Source organism: Hevea brasiliensis, chromosome 17 (genome assembly GCF_030052815.1).
Source record: "Hevea brasiliensis isolate MT/VB/25A 57/8 chromosome 17, ASM3005281v1, whole genome shotgun sequence".
Classification (NCBI taxonomy): domain Eukaryota; kingdom Viridiplantae; phylum Streptophyta; class Magnoliopsida; order Malpighiales; family Euphorbiaceae; genus Hevea; species Hevea brasiliensis.
Genome location: NC_079509.1, coordinates 23,249,685 through 23,269,703, shown reverse-complemented (window position 1 = coordinate 23,269,703; position 20,019 = coordinate 23,249,685). Strand labels below are relative to the sequence as shown.

The window sequence follows — 20,019 nt, the reverse complement described above, 5'->3', positions numbered from 1 at the left end:
TTATAAAGCAATGTTAATGATAGTTGATGCCAAAGCTTACCACCAACTCGGCTGATGTTAACAAGCTTTAAATCAAATATATACCTGTTTAAAATTCCATGCATTCTATTCCAAGCTCTTTAAATGCAAAGTGTTTTTATGATAGAATTGCCAAAGTTGCCTGGAATTTTCATGGAGAATCTCTCAAGCTATTTATTTAGCTTGCTTGTGGTAGTGGGTGTCCATGTTTTTCAACCTTCTTTTTTTACAATATTAGCAAAGAATAATACTATACTGCTATGTTCACATGTATTTAAAAGAATTTTAGCATTCCTTTTTTAATAAGAAATGAAAAAAATAATAATATTTGCTTGCTTATTATATAATGGGAATAAAGATTTAAATACATCTATGAATATAATATAAGACTTTCAACATTTTTAAATTATGATAAATAAAATAATTATTTAAAATTTTTTTATTAAATTGCTTAATATAAAATTTATAAAATAAATAAATAAGATAATGTAATGTGTTCACTACGTTTAGGATTGGAGTTTTGTTAAGATTGTTTTAAATTATTTAAAAATTTTTAATGAATCTGATTAATCTAGAGAAATACATTCTCAAGTTTATTTAAGTAAAAAGAAAAATATAATAAATTTTTGTAATTAAATTTGTTCAAAGATAAAACCAATCATAATTAAAAACAAAAATATTGTTAGAATTAGATAATTAACCAGTCGTGTTGCCCACCGTTGCATGAATTATTAGATATTTTATTTTAATGACATAATGTTTATTTTTTATATTTTTAAACATTATATTATATAATTTTATTAATGGTAAAAGTTTTAATTAATTGTGTTTAATGCGATTTTATTTTTATTAAAACTAATGATTATTAATTATTTTTTTTATAAATATTCTTTTATAAAAATTGAAATAATATAATAACTTTATAATATAATTGCAATGAAAAAAATCGTGTATGATAAAAAAAAATTCTATAATTGCAAATATAATAATAAGTATCCTCATATATATTGTCTTAAATATTATGTTAATATTTAGGAAATAATAATACAAAATATATTTATGAGAGTGAGAATATATTTATATAAAATATTTAATATGTTGGACCGTATTTTTATATTTAAAAAATTAATTTTTAGTCTCATCAATTGTGGTTCAAGAAAGTTTTTATTTTTGAATGTTTACATTTAAAAAACAATAAAAATTTTTTATTTATTAGAGATAAATATTTATATATAATTAGAAATATAAAAATTCATATTTATTTATTTATTTATATATATACGTTCCTATATGATCTATTTCTATTAGACAATTTAAATTGTTGTCAAGCTCTTTCTTTACATAAAATGCATTTATATAATTGAATAATAATGCCAAATTGTGTAGCAACCGATTAAAATTTTGTCACAAAAATATTAATTAGCAATAAATCAATAATTAATTCACAATTAGGATTTTAGTGATGGACTAAATTTCATCGTTAAAAGTTAATTTTTGAATTTATTATAAATTAGCAACAAATTGTGATCGCCGCTAATATATTTCAATGACGAATTGGTCAATCATTTTTTTTTATTCAAATACTTATAAATTATAGAATTTTTTAACAATATATGTATTTATTAAATATTATAATTTTAAAAATGTTAGGATATTGACACTGCCCTATCATATGTATCCAAATCAATAAATTTTAATTCAGTGTTATTAAAGTTATTTTTAAAACATAAATTTAATTTCAATTGGATCAATTGAATGATTAAAAATATTAATTTATATATCAAAATTACTCTATTAATTAATTTCTTATCCACTAAATTATGAAATTGAAAACAACCCATCTTGCATGGATTACATTCTATATAATCATTATGTGGAGAAATTCTTGAATTTCAGGTAGAAACCTACCAAAAATAGACGTGCTATGTATGGGTGGGTTTGACTGGTGGTAAAGTGTATGTAAAATGAGACATTTACATGTAAAAATTCTGGGAAATATAAGGAGTATTATTGAAGTATTAAAAATTAATGCTCTTTACAATTATAAAAATTAATTATATTTAAAATAATGAAAATAAGCCCTATGAAATTGTTAATAAAAATGCAGGTGTATTAAGAACACTCAGTAATTGTTCTAAATTTTAGATTAGTCACCCAAACTCAAAGGTTGAACACAAAGATATACTCAGTGGTTAAGAAGAGTGGATATATAGACTTTTTTTTTTTTGGGATTCACATGAAAAGAGTGAGATTTTTATATGCTGAAATGATTTATTAGCAAATTAAATTGGGTGATTGAATCTAATTTTATATGATCTATGTTATTTTTTTAAGTTTGAATTTTTGATATGTTTTCATTGACCGACCCGACCCAAAAGTTTTGCTCGGTATGGACCAGTATAAATATTATAATATTCTGCCCTTTACAGTAAAGTTGTGAGATATTTGAGAAATACACTGAAATTAAGATTTGAGAGTTCTAAGTGATTGTATCTTACTTTTTTTATCATAGTGAAACTTTTTCTCTTGTCTTACTCGTGAACGTAGACCTTACGGTTGAATCATGTTAAATCATGTGTTATTCTTCTTCCCTTTTCTATACTGTGTGATTGTGTGATTTGTGTGTGTAACTTAGATTTACTTGCCTGTTATAACAATATATTTCAAAGACTCCTATTTCAACTGGATTAATTAGGTATAGGGTTGTCTTTGCGAGGTAGTTTGCCTTTTCTTTTCCTGAGAACCCTTAAGAAATAGGTAAACATTACACTACTATTTGAAAGGATATGTCTTGCAAGGAAAGAAATAAACTTTCTTTTCAAAGAGAAAAAAGAAAGGAACTTTGATTGATTTAGTCCAACAATGACAATAACAAATTCATTTAAAAAATCAGAAATGCCATATGATGAATTTTCTGATTTATCATATACAACTCAGGAGTTATTATCTGACAGCAAATGTATGATTTTTATATTTTGTTTTGACGCATGAGACATTTTTCCAATGCATGCCAAAATTTCTTTACTATGTTATTCTAATACATTAACTAAAGAGTTGAACTCAGATCTAAACGAGTCTCACTATAAATTTTGTATTTTGATTTACGATGAATTAAGTTTAAACAAAAAAATCTTAAATTTAGAGCCTTTATTAAATGATATTTCACCCTTTTAAAAAAATTATAATTTACTTAAATTATTTTAGAAATAAAACTTACGCTAATACCAATTACACATAAGTTATAACTCACCTAAATTTCATTCATTATAGATTTAAAAAAAAAAATTATTAGGTTTCACTTATTTAATATGTAAACTTCACAAAATTCACCATAAATCAAATTTAAGTAAAAATTTTTAATATGTTAATAAACAAAACTAACATATATATATATATATATATATATATATATATATATATATATATATATATATATATATATATATATATATATATAGAAGATAAGAAAAAGCACTTTGAGTAAATTTATTTTCATTATATTATTTAAAAATATTGACAATTTTATATTATATATATTTATGAAAATAATTTTTTATAGAATCAATTAAAATATATACATAATTAATATTTATATGAATATGTTTTAAAAAAATATAGAATAATTGATTATTATACTTTTTTAGTTATCATTTTAAAATATTATTTCAATTCTCTCTCTATATAAAAAATTTATTGTCCTCAAAAAATTATTAATATTATTTTATTAATATATGCACAAAAATTTTATTGAATTAATGTAATTAAATAATTAAATTAGCATTTAATTATCTTGAAATGGATTGGATTAGAATTCTGAAATTGTAGTTGGCGGCAAAATACCTTAAAAAAGTTTCACAGTAACGATCAATTTAGGTAGCTCTCGTTACCTTTAATTTCTATCACTGTCTTTAGTTTGTACCATTATCATTGTAGGCAACGCGTACATTGGGGCCGTAGGTCTCACTAAATTTCAATGAAAATATGTTACATTTTTGTTATTGCTTCCTCTAGAAGAAAGTCTTGCCTCCGTGAACGGGATAATAATTTTTAAGATAGTATTTAATAAAATAAAATTTAATATTTTAATTTTAATTAAAATATTATTTTTTATATTTATATTATTTAATAACATAATATTTATATTAATATTTAAAAATTAAAAAAATAATTCATGAAAAGTTTTATCCTCGTTAACTTTTAGAGATTGATAAAATTTTTTAACGAAGTATGATAAAATAGTATCATTATTTTTACATTTAACAGCTAATCGAATCCCTATTTTTTTGTTAAATACTATTACTTTAGATATATTAATAAGTTATTACTGCCCTTTTGCTTTTTGTTATTGTGCTTAATTTTACAACTTTTGGATTGATAGATTCATCACATAATATGCTTTACAACATGATTCTCATGATTCTTCTTCTTTTGGTATTGTAATTGCATATTATAAGTCTCTTGCATTAGATATTGTTTCTATTTTATTTCAGTTTGTCCGTGATTTACAAACGATGTTGCTCATTTATTATTTCATGTTAGCTCGGAAGACTCGTTTTATGTAGATTTTGAGAATTGAGATTCTTATTATAGATGTACTATCCTTTGATTTGCAGTAATATATTACAATCTTTTTAAATAAAAAAAAATTATTATTTAGTATTTATATTTTAATAAAATTAATTATTTAATTTTTATATTTTAAAAAATATATTATTAAATTTTTATATTTTACTTCTATTAAAATATTTAATTCTTTCGTCAAAGTTTTTGTTAATTAAATATTTTAAATCTGATCAAATTATTAGTTAATTTTTTTATTTTAATAAAATTAATTAATTAATTTTTATATTTTTTAAAAATACATTTATTATTCCTTGTTATTAATTTGGTTCCATTAACTTTTAAAATCCTTATATCTCTCTATTCATAATTCTCTTCCTTTGTACCTATATTCTTCTTCCCCTCATTCTCTTTTTATTTTTTATATTTTATTAAAAATTAATACAAATTGTATGTGTAAAAATTTTAATAAATTTTTTTAAATCTCCAATTAATCAAGATATTAGTATAGAAGAATTGTTTTTCAATAGAGAAAATACAAAATTGATCTATAGAAAATTGAATAAAAATATTTGAATAATTTTTTAACAAAATATATAAATTGATATTTAGCCTCCATATAGTAAAATTTTTATTTTTATCTAAGAATATATTTTTTAAATTATAGATATTAATTAATTAATTTTATTAAAATAAATAAATTAAATAAAAATATTTTTAAAAATATAGAGACTAATTGATTAGTTAAAAAAAAGATTCACAGATATTAACTAATAAAAAATTTGATGAACGGACTAAATAATTTAAAGGAAGTAAAATACAAGAACTAAATAGTATGTTTTTTTTAAGTATAAAAATTAAATAATTAATTTTATTAAAATATAAAAATTAAATAATAATTAAAAAAAAAATAAAAAACATACAATCAATGGATTCATTTGGCCCTCTAATGGGAAACAGAAAAGGAATGCCGACTCGAAGGACAATAAGAGCAAAGTAGAAGACGTGTTAAGAAATGGAATAATTATAACAATAAAAATAAAAATAAAAAAGAATTTTAGGTGACGAGCTGAACGCTGATTGACTTGTAGTTATGAAACTGACATTTATATAATCACCCTTTAGAGTTATTCTTCAACACCCACCAATAATTCAGCAAGAAACAACACAAAGATGCACAATCCTCCACCACATCATCACCCGCATCACCGCGATCCACCTCCTCCTCCGCCGGGTCCCCATCCTCCTCCACCGGCTCATCCCCATCCACATCCACCTGGACCTCATCATCATGGCCCGCCACACCACGGGCCACCTCATCCTCATGCACCGCCTCCTGGGCCGCCGCCTCCTCCTCCTCATCATCATCATCATGATCATCCTCCTCCACCCGCTCGGCCCCATCCACCTCCACCGGGATCTCATGGTCCACACCATCACCCACTGCATCAGCACCACTAGTGGTCACGGGGTACGATTTGATTAGTCTCGTCCATACTTGGATAATGTAATGAAAAAAATAATAGAACCTTTTGTATTAGCATCAGGTCGTTTATAGGCTTCTTGTTATCCCATGCTATTTTATTTCATTTTATTTCACTTTGGTTAAACTCTGTTATCCTCCCTAATTTGGTTCATCCCCAAAATTCATTTTAAATTAAATCTGTTAAAACCTAAAAAAGAACTGATGGGGTCACGTCATGGGCAAACCATGGTGCTAAGACCCATAAGCTTTTTAATTATTATTATGTTTTAAAATTTACATTCATATTGAGTTTGATTGAGCTCCTTTATCCAATATTGCCATTTCTAAAGCTGAACAATAATCATTTATAAGCTCATCTTTAAAACAAATCTTCGATTAAATTTAAAAAAAAAAATTGCTTACGGGGTTAAATTATTGCTCATACCTTGCAAGGGGATATTTCTCATGACAGATTGGAATCAAATTTATGGAATTTAGATAAATGCTAATAATTTACTGATAGTAAAACAAACATTGTTGGAAAAGATTATAATTATTGTGCAACTCAATCATATTCTTTAAAAAAAAAATCTTTACAAATCTCTTCACTTAAAAATCAAGTTACGAATTTATGATGTTAAGCCAAATTAATAGACAAAAATAATAAAATTTACCAGATATTCCACACTAACATTTAATAACTTTAATTATAATTTACTCAAATGAATTACTTTTCACTTAAAAAGAAAATAAAAATCCTCTGGGAGGGCAAGACTCGCTAGTGCCCTTGTCCAAATGAGGGGCATGAATGAATCGAATCATATATTGAAATGGTCTGGAGAGTTATAAGAACTCTGGGGTTAAGCGTACTCGCTTGAGTGAAATCCTTAGATAGGTGACTTCGTAGGAAGTTCTCCATTCCACCTATGGGACAAAACCGTGAGGCTCAGGATGGGGTGAGTCAAAGCGGACAATTCCTCTAGTGGTTGGAGCAGGAACGTTACAGATGGTATCAAAGCTGCACCCCCTCTTGTAGATGTGTGGTTCGGGGACGAACCAGGCAGAAGCTAGTGGGTCTGTAACATCCGTGCAGAAAGGGAAAGTCTCAGCTGGAGCAGTCCTCTGGTGCCCTTGTCCAAATAAGGGGTAGGAATGAATCGAACCATATATTGAAATGGGGGAAACTAATCACTAGAGGCGCCTTTTGGTGGAATGGCTTGGAGGGTTGGAAAAACTCCGGAGTTAAGCGTGCTCGCTTGAGAGAAATTCTAGGATAGGTGACCTCCTAGAAAGTTCTCCATTCCACTTATGGGACAAAACCGTGAGGCTCAGGATAGAGTGGGCCAAAGCGTACAATTCCTCTAGTGGTTAGAGCATGGGCGTTACAAAACCCTACTAATAAAAGACACAAGAAGTCATAATCAATTATTGATGGACATGCCTACTTCATAAGGTTCACACAGAGTCTCACCTCCCTCCTGCTGCCTTTCATGGAGCAAAAACCAATCTTGTTCCAATTTGGAAATGAAACCTTATAGCCCAAATATCAAAATTTTATTGATAAGTAGCATTCAATTGTTAAGGATGGCAATGAATAGAATGCTCACGAAAATCATTTACTCAAATATGAACTCAAATTCAATTAATATTCATATTATTTAAATTTGTCTCAAACTTGATTAAAATAAGGCTTATTTCATAAGGCTTACATAGAGTCCCAACTCCCTCCTGTGGCCAAAAGCCAATCTTGGTCCAGCTTGAAAATGAAAACCTATAGCTTGAATACTAAATATTTTTGGATGAGTAGCACTTGTTTGTTGAGAATGATAATGGGCAGAGTACTTGCAAAAATTATTTTTTCTACCCAAATCTGAGCTCAAATTCAATTAATATTTATATTATTTAAATTTGTCTCACAAGAAGTCACAATCAATTATTGATGGATAGACCTATTTCATAAGGCTCACACAAAGTCCCATCTCCCTCCTGCGGCCTTCCATGGCGCAAAAACCAATCTTGGTCCAATTTGGAAATGAAACCCTATACCACGAATGCCAAAAGTTTTTTGATGAGTAGCACTCGGTTGTTAAGGATGGCAACGAATATAATACTCATGAAAATTATTTTATCCGAATTTGAATCAAATCTAATTAATATTCACATTATTCAAATCTGTGTTGAACTCAATTAAAATTTATCTTTAACCAGTCAAATTTACCTCATATTTGATTATTATTATTCGAATAATATTCAAATCTATTTAATTTTATATATTTTAATAATGTTCGATATAAAAAATTTTTAATTAATAATTTATATTTTAAAATTTGAATAATTTTATAAAATATTTAAATTTTATTTATTTAAAATATAATATATAAAAAATATAAATATTATTTTAAAAAATATATATTTTATACTTAATTAATTGTTTATTAAAAAGTTTGAATCTTGGGTAGCCAATATGCAAAAATTGAACCTACATGGTATTGTTCCTTATCTTCGAGTCTGTTTCAAACCTGATTACATGTTATTAAACTAGTTCTATTAAGGTTTGATTGAGTCGAGTATCCACAAAATATCCCTCATTGCCATTCGATGTAGTTGAAATTGAAAAACTAATTGAATGAATTTAATACATAATTTAGATTTTTTTTTCTAAAATTGCTTTGGTTTAGTTTTAAATTTGAAATTTTAGTGTATTCGATTTGATTTTCATTGAAAAATCTTTTAATTAAACTGAACTGAATTGTATATCACTGAAAACATGTCATTGGATGTTTAGTTTAATATAACAAATGATGCCACCTGCCCTCTGCCCTTAGTCTCGATTCCCATTGTTTGTTTCCTTCTCTGCCTCACCGCTCCCTCACTCAATCAGTCATTTTCTCTCCCAGAATTGTAGACTTTGTTTTCTCTGCCTTAACCCTGTTCTTCGTTTACTCCTTTTTCCTTTATCCTTCTGGCCATTTTTGAGTCGCCATTTGTTAGTGACCATCAGTGATGAGTGTTTTCTGCTGTTATGAGTGTTGCTTTGTGTGGTTATTATTAATGTAATATCAAGAATTTGTCTTTCTTCAAAATTGTGATAGTACTGTGATATTCAAATTTTTGTTTTCATGGGAAAACTTGTCCTTGTGTCCTTTAACAGTTCATTTTTCTGTTCGTGGCTCTATTGATTTCTCTGTTGCTCGTTTAGAAGTTAGGTTTTGTTAATTTGTTTCATTTTTGCTTGCTATGTTGCTCTATTGATTTTGTTTTTGCTTGTTAATCGATTCATGCATTGCTTGATTCACTAGCCACTGCACCGAGTTTTTGTGTTTTACTTGAATTTTTGTAAAATTCAGTTTGCTTTAATCGAATCAAAATTGAAAGAAGAATTGAATAAGTCTCTGTACTTCCAATCAATGACGAAACAAGTCTAAAATCAAGTTTTGAGCTAAATAAATTCATGTATTTATTAATTAAGGCTAAATAAGTCCATATTTAATAAAACATTATTTTTTAATAATAAAATATTATTTTTTCTATTTTTTAAATAATAACATATTAAAAATAACCATTTTAATATTTAATATTCACCATATTTTTTAATTTCTTTTTTTAAAAATTTATTTTAATTAAAATTAATAAATAATTTTTTTATATTTAAAATTAGAAAAAATAATATTTTATTATGTATGAATTTATTTGATCTTGTTAAAAAATATAATGATTTGGTTAGTTTAAAACTAAATTGTGAATTTATTTAATCATTTATTAAAAATATAAGAGTTTATTTAGACTTTTTCTCGTTGAAATCTGTATATTTAGTTTGATTCGGTTGTTCTATGTTATAGATTCATTTCGATCCTAATTTTCTTGAATTTTGATTTTTCATTTTATTAGTCTGACTTGATTTGAAACCGAACTAAACAAAACATTTTCACAGCCCAGAGAAGTCAGGATCAATTGTTGATTGAAAGGCCTATATCATAGAGCTCACACATGGAGGCCCAGCTCCGTCCTGGGCCTTCCATGGAGGAAAAGCCAATCCTGGTCCTTGGTAAAGAAACCCTATAGACCGAATCACTATGTTTTTATCCAGTACAGGTTGAACCCAAAATTGAACGCTGAATTTTTCTGTCGGGTGAGGAGCGCTGTCCTACTTTCTCAAGAGCTAAAACCTCACCTATACCCCTCTCTCTAGATTTTACTTTTTTCTGATACAGCTTGCTCTTTTCTTAGAAGAAGCTGATTTTTGTTCCTTCTCTGTTCAGGTGTGTTCTTCCTTGCCTTTTGTTCTCATCTGGGTTGCCTTTATTTGTATAATTACTCTTATTTATGTATTTTTTCATGGATTTTGGGTCTTTTTTTTATTTATTGAGTGTCTATTTAAACGCGGGTTCTCAATAGTGTTGATTGTTTTTCAAGAGAATAAAGTTCAAACCCTTGAATTAAGCGGAACATTTGAGGATAAATGGAATAAAAATGAGAAGCCCAGCTGTGAGATTTACTTTTTTGATGATCCATAGTCTATTTTATTTGGTTCTTTAAGGGGAGGTGGGGGTGCTGAACTTCAAATAATTAAAATTAGAGCTTTTGTGAAGTGAATGGTATTCTCAATTGGTACATTAAATGGATAAGCTCAGCTTATGTTGTAAAAGGGATAGAGTACAGTCAGGGTCTTTTTTGGCTTCGAGTCTTCTTTGTAAACTAAATCTTCAATGTGCTGCATTTTCTAAAAATTAGGAGGAAAAAAAAATGTTTTACCTCCCTGCTATGATTTTGATTTGGCATACATTTTGATGGAAACCAGATCAATAAAAAAGAAAAGAGGGGGAAAAGAAAAAGAAAACCAGCTGCAAATTTTGCTATAGGAGAGGCTGCACTTTTCAACTCTATAACTAAAGACCGTGCTTTTGTTTTTATCTTGATTGAAAGATAAACAAGAAAACTTTAAGAACAATTGGCAGTTGTTTTATTTTAACTCGGCTAAGTTGCTGTATCGGTATGCTAATTGCTTAAATCTCCTGGCAGATTTGTCACAACATGGATGATAATCTTTATGATGAGTTTGGAAACTACATTGGTCCTGAAATTGAGTCAGACCAAGATAGTGTTGGAGAGGAAGAAGATGAAGAACTTCCAGACAAACCCCAAGAAGATGAGGCAGCATCTGATGATGAGGAGGCAATTGATGCTTCCAATGGATGGCTCACTACCAGTAATGATGTTGATATGGATAATCAGGTTGTCCTTGCTGAGGACAAGAAGTATTACCCAACTGCAGAAGAGGTTTATGGTGAGGATGTTGAAACATTGGTTATGGATGAAGATGAGCAGCCCCTTGAACAACCTATAATTAAACCGGTTAAGAACATCAAGTTTGAGGTTGGGGTTAAGGACTCCTCAACCTATGTATCCAGCCAGTTTCTTGTTGGTCTGATGTCAAATCCCTCTTTGGTTCGTAATGTTGCCCTTGTGGGCCACCTACAACATGGGAAGACATTGTTCATGGATATGTTGGTTGAGCAAACACATCATATGCCTACTTTCGATACAAATAGTGAGAAGCATATGAGGTACACAGATACAAGAATTGATGAGCAAGAAAGAAGGATATCCATTAAGGCAGTTCCGATGTCACTTGTTCTTGAAGATAGCAATTCTAAATCATACCTATGTAACATCATGGACACCCCTGGTCATGTCAACTTCTCTGATGAAATGACTGCTGCTCTAAGGCTTGCTGATGGTGCTGTGTTAATTGTGGATGCTGCTGAAGGAGTGATGGTAAGTAACATTTTTGGGTCTAAAATTTTGACAAATTCTCGCCACAAATAACCTAACCAGATTGTGCTTCTTTTTTGCATTACTTCTGCTGATAAATGAACTCATTATGCTCACATATGAGTTTCCACGAGATAAGGAACTCATGCGGAGATTAACTTTGAGATATTTTAGTTTATAATTGAGTTTTATGCAGTGGCAGGGCAGGGCCATTGGTTAGTTTGTTAAATTTTCAATGATATAGTTGTGATTTTGCAAAGTGTTCTTTCTTGATATGGTAATTCTGGTATTCTGAATGGGCAGGTAAATACAGAGAGGGCCATACGCCATGCAATCCAGGAGCGCCTACCTCTTGTAGTTGTGATCAATAAGGTAACCTCTGTGAACTGCCTCCTCTCTTTTGATCCTTCCAATTTTAACTCCAATATCTTGTTGTTACATGTTTTATTTTGTGTTTAAGGTTGACAGGCTGATAACAGAACTTAAGTTGCCTCCAAAGGATGCTTACCATAAGCTTAGGCATACTATAGAAGTCATCAATAACCATATAACAGCTGTATCTTCAACTGCTGGAAATGTCCAAGTCATAGATCCAGCTGCTGGGAATGTTTGTTTTGCAGGTGCTACTGCAGGATGGTCCTTTACTTTGCAATCATTTGCTAAACTATATCTCAAACTCCATGGCATCCCATTTGATGCTGACAAATTTGCAACTCGTCTTTGGGGAGATATGTATTATCATTCAGATACGAGGGCTTTCAAGAAGAAACCCCCTGCTAGTGGAGGAGAAAGATCATTTGTCCAATTTGTGTTGGAGCCTCTCTACAAGATATATAGCCAAGTGATTGGAGAACATAAGAAGAGTGTTGAGGCTACTCTTGCTGAGCTTGGTGTCACACTTCCCAATGCAGCTTATAAATTAAATGTTAGGCCTTTGCTAAGGCTGGCGTGTAGCAGTGTTTTTGGTTCAGCTTCAGGCTTCACTGATATGCTGGTTCAGCATATACCTTCTGCTAAGAATGCTGCTGCTAAAAAGGTTGATCATATATATACAGGGCCCAAAGATTCTATGATTTACAAGGCCATGTTAGATTGTGATCCTTCTGGCCCCTTAATGGTTAATGTGACTAAACTGTATCCCAAGTCTGATTGCAGTTCCTTTGACGCTTTTGGTAGGGTTTATAGTGGTAAAATTATGACAGGACAGTCTGTAAAAGTGTTGGGAGAAGGCTACTCACCTGATGATGAGGAGGACATGACTGTAAAAGAAGTGACCAAACTATGGGTATATCAAGCTCGGTATAGATTACCCATAAGCATGGCACCTCCTGGCTCATGGGTTCTCATCGAAGGTGTGGATGCTTCAATAATGAAAACTGCAACTCTTTGTAATGTGAATTATAATAGCGAAGATGTTTACATTTTCCGGCCTCTCCAGTTCAATACTCTTCCAGTGGTGAAAACAGCTACTGAGCCTCTAAATCCAAGTGAGTTGCCAAAAATGGTGGAGGGCCTAAGGAAGATCAGTAAAAGCTATCCTCTCGCTATCACTAAAGTTGAGGAGTCTGGAGAGCACACTATTCTTGGTACTGGAGAGTTATATTTGGATTCCATTATGAAGGACCTTAGAGAACTCTACTCTGAAGTGGAAGTCAAGGCATGGATTTTTAATCCTTGTTTTCATGTATTTATAGTTTATTTCTCTTCGGATTTTTTCCCCTCTTTCTCTCTGTCCTTGATATTCTACTTTTTGGCTGTTTTGCGTTGATGTATTTGCCTCCATTGTTCTAATGCTTCAATTCAAATTTAGGTAGCAGATCCTGTTGTTTCATTTTGTGAAACTGTGGTAGAGTCTTCATCAATGAAATGTTTTGCTGAAACACCTAACAAGAAGAATAAAATAACCATGGTAAGGACTAAGGAAGTCGACTAATTTTATTTCATCAGTTCCATTGAGAATCTCTCTTTGCGCACTGAAGGAATGTATAGTTAATTTATTTTATGGGATGTTATCGTTAAACACCTTCATTCTAGATTGCAGAGCCATTGGAGAAAGGGCTTGCAGAAGACATTGAGAATGGTGTTGTAAGCATTGATTGGAACAGGAAAGCCCTTGGTGACTTCTTCAAGACAAAATATGACTGGGATTTGCTTGCAGCACGGTCCATATGGGCCTTTGGTCCAGATAAACAGGTAATGTGGGTGCTTAATGTGATTGCTGATCAAGCTTCTGTGGTTTCATATTTTCCAAATTATCCTCAGCAATGTAAGCCTATCATGTCATGATAGTACAATTCAAGCATATTATTATAATGTCTAAACGAAAGACCCAACTATGATGTTCTTTTATCCTAAAAAAATATGATATTCCTGTTTTGACTAATTTGATACATGCAGGGACCTAACATTTTATTGGATGACACACTTCCTACTGAAGTTGACAAAGGATTGCTGGGTGCTGTCAAGGATTCCATTGTTCAAGGGTAAACTGAAAATTTTCTTTATTAATTCTCATTGCTCTAACTTAATGCTTGCCTACCTGCAATAAAATGTTATATATTTCTTCCATCAGTTTTCAGTGGGGTGCACGAGAAGGACCACTGTGTGATGAACCAATCAGAAATGTTAAGTTCAAAATAGTTGATGCTAGGATTGCACCAGAGCCACTGCATAGAGGATCTGGTCAGATTATTCCCACTGCTCGACGTGTGGCCTATTCAGCTTTTCTGATGGCGACCCCAAGACTAATGGAACCAGTATACTATGTGGAGGTAGGCACTTGCTACTTATTTAATAACAAATAAGCATGTGTATTTAAGGGAGATTATGAAATTGGGTTTTTGTTACTATAAACTGAGTATTTAGAATAATGGGGGATTTTCATGAGCTAGGGTAGAAAGCTTATTTTCTTTTTCCTTTCACCATACTTTCTTTTAATGCCTGCTTGAATTCATGAAGCTATGTCATTTCATGAACCTAGTTCTTTTACTTTCTATTGATTTTATGACATTGTTGTTTCAGATACAAACACCAATCGACTGTCTCTCTGCAATATATACAGTGTTATCTCGCAGGCGTGGACATGTTACGGCAGATGTTCCTCAGCCTGGGACTCCAGCTTATATTGTGAAGGTTTGATGGCTCAGCTTTGCATACATCTACAAGTGATCTGTAAAAAAAGTTTTCATTAGTCATTGCTTCCACTAGGAGAAAATTGCTGATGACTGTATGCTAAAAAATTTAAAAAGCATGAGAGGATGTCTGAAATTCTCAAAGCTGGGTTAGCTGTGAATGGTGAACAGATTTTAAAACTTGCTTTTCTCATTTGATAATTAATTATGTGGTTCAAAATTTAGTAATTGTTTCCCCTAGAGTTAGGGTGGGGAAGTTGCACTTTTGGTCCAAGGATTAATTTAATCATAATCAGACTGAACTAGTTCTTTAATTTATAAACACACATTCTTTTTATGTGGGAGTTGATGTAACTCTTGTAGTTGCAAAATCTGTGTGATCATCGGGTTTATCGATGTCATCTGTGACAAACGTGTGTGCACTGCACTGATTGTCGCAAACACATGCCTGAATTTTTAGTTTAATTCCTTTTATTTTTCCCTTTTTTTTCCTATTGCATTTCAGGCATTTTTACCTGTAATAGAGTCATTTGGTTTTGAGACGGACCTGAGGTACCATACCCAAGGGCAAGCGTTTTGCCTCTCAGTGTTTGATCATTGGGCTATTGTACCTGGGGACCCTCTTGACAAGAGCATAGTTCTGCGGCCACTTGAGCCTGCACCAATCCAGCACCTTGCTCGTGAATTTATGGTGAAGACAAGGCGTCGCAAGGTATGGCCAGCCCAGTCTCTGGCTATTGCTTTCTCCTTCTGTCTCTGTCAATTATACATTGATAACAAATAAGCATTCAAGCTCTTAAAAAATTTAGCATGGATGGTGCTTTGTTTTTTTTCCTTGAGCTGAATGTAAATTGCTTTGTAAAATTAATGAAAACCCACAACTAAGTAGTAATATTTTTTATTGGATTTTTCTTTATCCCAGGGAATGAGCGAAGATGTGAGCATAAACAAGTTCTTTGATGAGGCTATGGTGGTGGAGCTGGCTCAGCAGGCAGCTGATATTCATCAACAAATGATATGATGGCTCTCTTATGGTTGATATGACCATGTAATGCAGCTCAAGGATGCTGCAGGCAATTTTCTCCTGAGTTGATTCTATCCAAACCTAGATGTGACTTTCAAGATAAATCTTGTGTGTGGATATCCAGTCTTGAGCTGCTAATTTAGAACACTGCTAAGTGCTACCAACTCCTCATCCTCGCTTTTAACATTTTCCTGAAGTGGTGGTCATTTGCCCTAAAACCAAAAGGAAGGATGTGAGAGAACTGAAATTTTGAATACTATGTATTTCTATTTTACCAGTTGTCCAAGTATATGCATGCTACAAGATAATCGACTTATTTAGCATTTCTCTTGTGTTGCTGTTCTATTTCTTTTCCTTTATTAAATTCAAGGGAAAACTATTATTTAGTCTCTGAATATTATCATTAGTCAGTAGTCAGTGAGTGTCATTATTAACTAGTCTTTGAATATTGTTATTGTTTAGTCTCTCTCGTGTTGCTATGCTTCTTGCCATGGCTTCCACAAATCCTCTCTGTACTCTCTGCGTGCTTCGAGTACTTGTGAGTGTCAATCGCCTCACCAGAAACCCATTTGAGGCGGAAGGCATTGTTCTGGGATTTGAGACCACCGAAGTCACCTGCATCGCTGGTATTTGTGCATGTGGTTGTGGCAGAGCGCATGTATTTGCCTTATGTCTCATTCTCTCTCTTTCTCTCTCTCTCTCTCTCATAAATGTATATGTCCACGTCCACATGTTGATTGTTAGATTTGCTTACATATCTTTACTTGTACAGTGAACTTGAAGTGAAATAAGCACGGTGAACTTGAAATGAAATTTCAACTGCTATATTTCTTTGTTGTAATTGATAATATCATTGGATGCTTGAGGTATAGTTGTTTTGTTTTATTCTGCTTTGTTGATTCTCATACTATCGCAGCTAGTACTTGTTAAAAAATTACACCCTATTAGTGTTTTATCATTTACTTGTATGAATTTCTGCCTTGTTAATTTTGGATTCTTGCTTAATTCCTGCTATGTATTTTTAATTCCTACTGTGTGTTGGACTTTTCAATGAGAATGTAGACATTAGAAATTGGATATCGGCTGAAGACTAATAATTAGTTTTTCAAAGGAAAATTCTTCCCACACCATTGTTGGTCAGCGATACAGAGCTACGGGAAAGTACTCCAAAGTTAGTTATGTTTATTTTTTTTTTTAATAAAAAATAGAATATTGAAAAGAGAGATTAGAACAGCTGATGCGAGTCCAAGTCAAATCATCCACGTTGCCTTTAATCTCCTTTAATCTCATACATGAAACTTGAGATATTACTAATTATGTTCCAGGCATCCCTGGTGTCTCTGTATCATCTTTCTTCCTCTGCAATTGCAGTTGCTTGGTCTCAAGGAAAAACAGATCTCTTCATCTCATGGGAAATTTTCTGGTTCAGATCTTTCAAGAATTCAGAATGGTGTAATGGCATGTATTTCCTTCTACCAGAATCTTGACTTGGATCTACACCATCTTCCTCCTCTGTAACAACGGGTTGCATATGCTTATTTCTTTTGTTCTTCACATATTTTCAGTAATCCTGACTCTCTGCATGTATTCTTTAATTTTTGGCCATGGCATTTCTTGAACTCTTTCGGGGTTTTTTTTGGCATTATAGTACTATAATGAGCTGATGCTGATTTCCAATATTAGTCACCAATGCAGTCCAAAACTCTGAGCCTAGCTCCAGCATTTACCCTCTTCCCTTCCCTTAAGCCCCGACACAGAGCCCTCCTTTTCCACCAAATCATTGTACTAGTCATCGCCTTTCTTGCTTATGCCTCCTTCCTTGCCTCGAAAAAGCCGGCAAGCATTGTCAAGAGCAGATTGAACCCAGAGTTCAACTCAATTCTTCTGTGATTCAATACACTTTGATTTCAGCAGAACAAAATTCAAGCTCCACGGATACTGGCTGGGCTCCATTTAATGGTTCTGAGGGGACCATTTGGCTTGTAGAGCTTGATCTTGCATTCTTATTGTCATATTCGATAGGAATGTATTTTGCTGGGCATGTTGGTGATAGGATTGATTTGAGGTTGTTTCTTGTTTCTGGGATGGTGAGTAGTGGTGTTCTCACTATTATATTTGGTTTAGCTATTGGTTTAATATACATTTATTTTTGTGGGTGTTGAGATTTTGTGTGGTTTGTTTCAGTCTATGGGATGGCCTTGCGTGGTGGCAGCAGTTGGGAACTGGTTTGGGAAAGCAGAAAGAGGATTAACAATGGGGTTATGGAATTCACATTCTTCTTTAGGAAACATTATTGGTTCAGTTGTGGCTTCTGGTATTTTGGATTTTGGATGGGGTTGGTATTTTGTGGTGCCTGGGTTTTTGGTGATTTTAGTTGGGGTTTTGTTATTTTTGTTTCTTGTTGCTAGTCTTAAAGATATTGGATTTGAGCTTCCAGGGAAGGAGATTGCAATGAGCGTAGAAGTGGATAATGAGGAGAATTCAGAGAAAGTGGGATCTGAGGAAGCAGGACTTATTGGGACTGAAAATTTAGATTCTTTGGCTGCTATTGGATTCTTGGATACTTGGAAATTACCTGGTGTTGCTCCATTTGCTTTCTTTTTTGGATTTATTTGACTATCTCAATATTCGTCTTACTGTTAATAGAAGATTGATCTTTTCAAGATTCATGGCTATTCCTCCAATAATAAGAAGTCTTTGATTCTCCAATAATAAGAAGTCTTTCACATATGAGTCTCTTATCAAGAACTTGATTTAGGGTCATGTTAGCAGTTTTTGCTTGAATTTCTAATCAATTACCTTGACATAGATGGGAAAGGAAATTGCTTTTATTGTCATAAATTATACCAACCATAGGCAACGGGGACGTCAGGAATAAATTTTGTGAAAATAATTTTGACTAAATTTCACTTATTATCTCTTAACTTCAAAATTATCTCATTAATATCTTTCAACTTCATCTTATATCACAAGAATTCTTCAATTTCAATTTAGCTCCGATTTCAATTTAACGCAATCCAAATTCCCTAAAACCTTCCGATCAAATCTGCAATGAGAAGGCTATGTGGACGTAGCATTTTAACAATAAAAAGAATTTTCTCTCTCTCTTGTCTCTCTCTTCTCTCTCCATTGATGTCTCTCTACTCTCTCTCTCCCATGCGTTCCCTATCAAACCTTTCGCAAGAAAACTCACTCTCACCTTAATTCATCATCAAACCCAAAAACAAGAAAAACCATAAAAACATAACCACGCACCAGTGCCACCACCACCATCGATGTTCAAAATAGAGATGGCCGGAGAGAAACTGTCAACGATTCCTTACCACAATCCTCGCCAATGAGCTGTTTTGTTTTATGTACAAAAATACCCGATACCCATTCTGCTTCTTTTCTTTTCCTCTCAAAGACTCAATTCCTGATAAAGATGCCATACCCAAAACCTAGTTTTTCCTTCTTTGACAACACCATAAAATACCATGCTCTTCGTAAAGCAAAAACTAGTTTCTCTGCGCACCTTCACACTCATTTGAGATATAAGAATTTTTGTATTGTTCTTTGTTTGATGGTTAAATTTGGTGGGTTTTTTGTTTTTTTGTGTGGTAATTTTAAAGATTTGGTGTTTGATCATTAGAAATTTATCTACGGTAATTTTGGAGAATTGATGTTTGATTACGAAGAATTGATGCGCAGTAATATTAGATAATTGATGTTTGATTGTTAGGAATTGATGTTTAGTAATTTTGGATTGGAGGAGAGAGAGGATACATAGTAGGAGAGAGGAAGATGATAAATAGGGAAAGAGAAAAATTTTTATTTTGCCAAAGCCATTGCTCTTGTGTATATGTCGCAATCTTCTTCTTTTGAGCAAAATTTAAAGCATTTCTTCTTAATCTGAAAAATAATTGGCTCTCAATCAAGAGATACCAAAGCTTGCTGAGAAAGATTTTTTTTTTTCAAGTTTTTTAAGCGTTTTGTTGAATTGATTTCTGGCATAGTAATAGGGGCCAATTTTTTGTTAATAAATTTCAAATATGATCTTTTTAAACTGC

At 31.8% G+C, this 20,019-nt stretch overlaps 2 protein-coding genes across 2 annotated transcripts; both read left to right on the top strand.

Moving 5' to 3' along the window:
- Positions 1–10,129: 10,129 nt before the first annotated feature.
- LOC110648309 (110 kDa U5 small nuclear ribonucleoprotein component CLO) lies at positions 10,130–16,365 on the top strand. Its single transcript, XM_021802502.2, has 11 exons — positions 10,130–10,302; positions 11,063–11,818; positions 12,119–12,187; positions 12,276–13,472; positions 13,626–13,724; positions 13,850–14,008; positions 14,213–14,298; positions 14,388–14,586; positions 14,837–14,947; positions 15,452–15,658; positions 15,869–16,365. The coding sequence occupies exons 2-11, from the start codon at positions 11,075–11,077 to the stop codon at positions 15,965–15,967; spliced, it is 2,970 nt and encodes a 989-aa protein (XP_021658194.2). The 5' UTR covers positions 10,130–10,302; positions 11,063–11,074; the 3' UTR covers positions 15,968–16,365.
- A 948-nt stretch (positions 16,366–17,313) lies between these two features.
- On the top strand, positions 17,314–18,698 carry LOC110648311 (putative glycerol-3-phosphate transporter 5). The gene is given in 3 exon segments (XM_058140008.1): positions 17,314–17,834; positions 17,837–18,104; positions 18,106–18,698. Coding segments are annotated over 3 exon segments (924 nt in total). The 5' UTR covers positions 17,314–17,659; the 3' UTR covers positions 18,587–18,698.
- Positions 18,699–20,019: the final 1,321 nt, after the last annotated feature.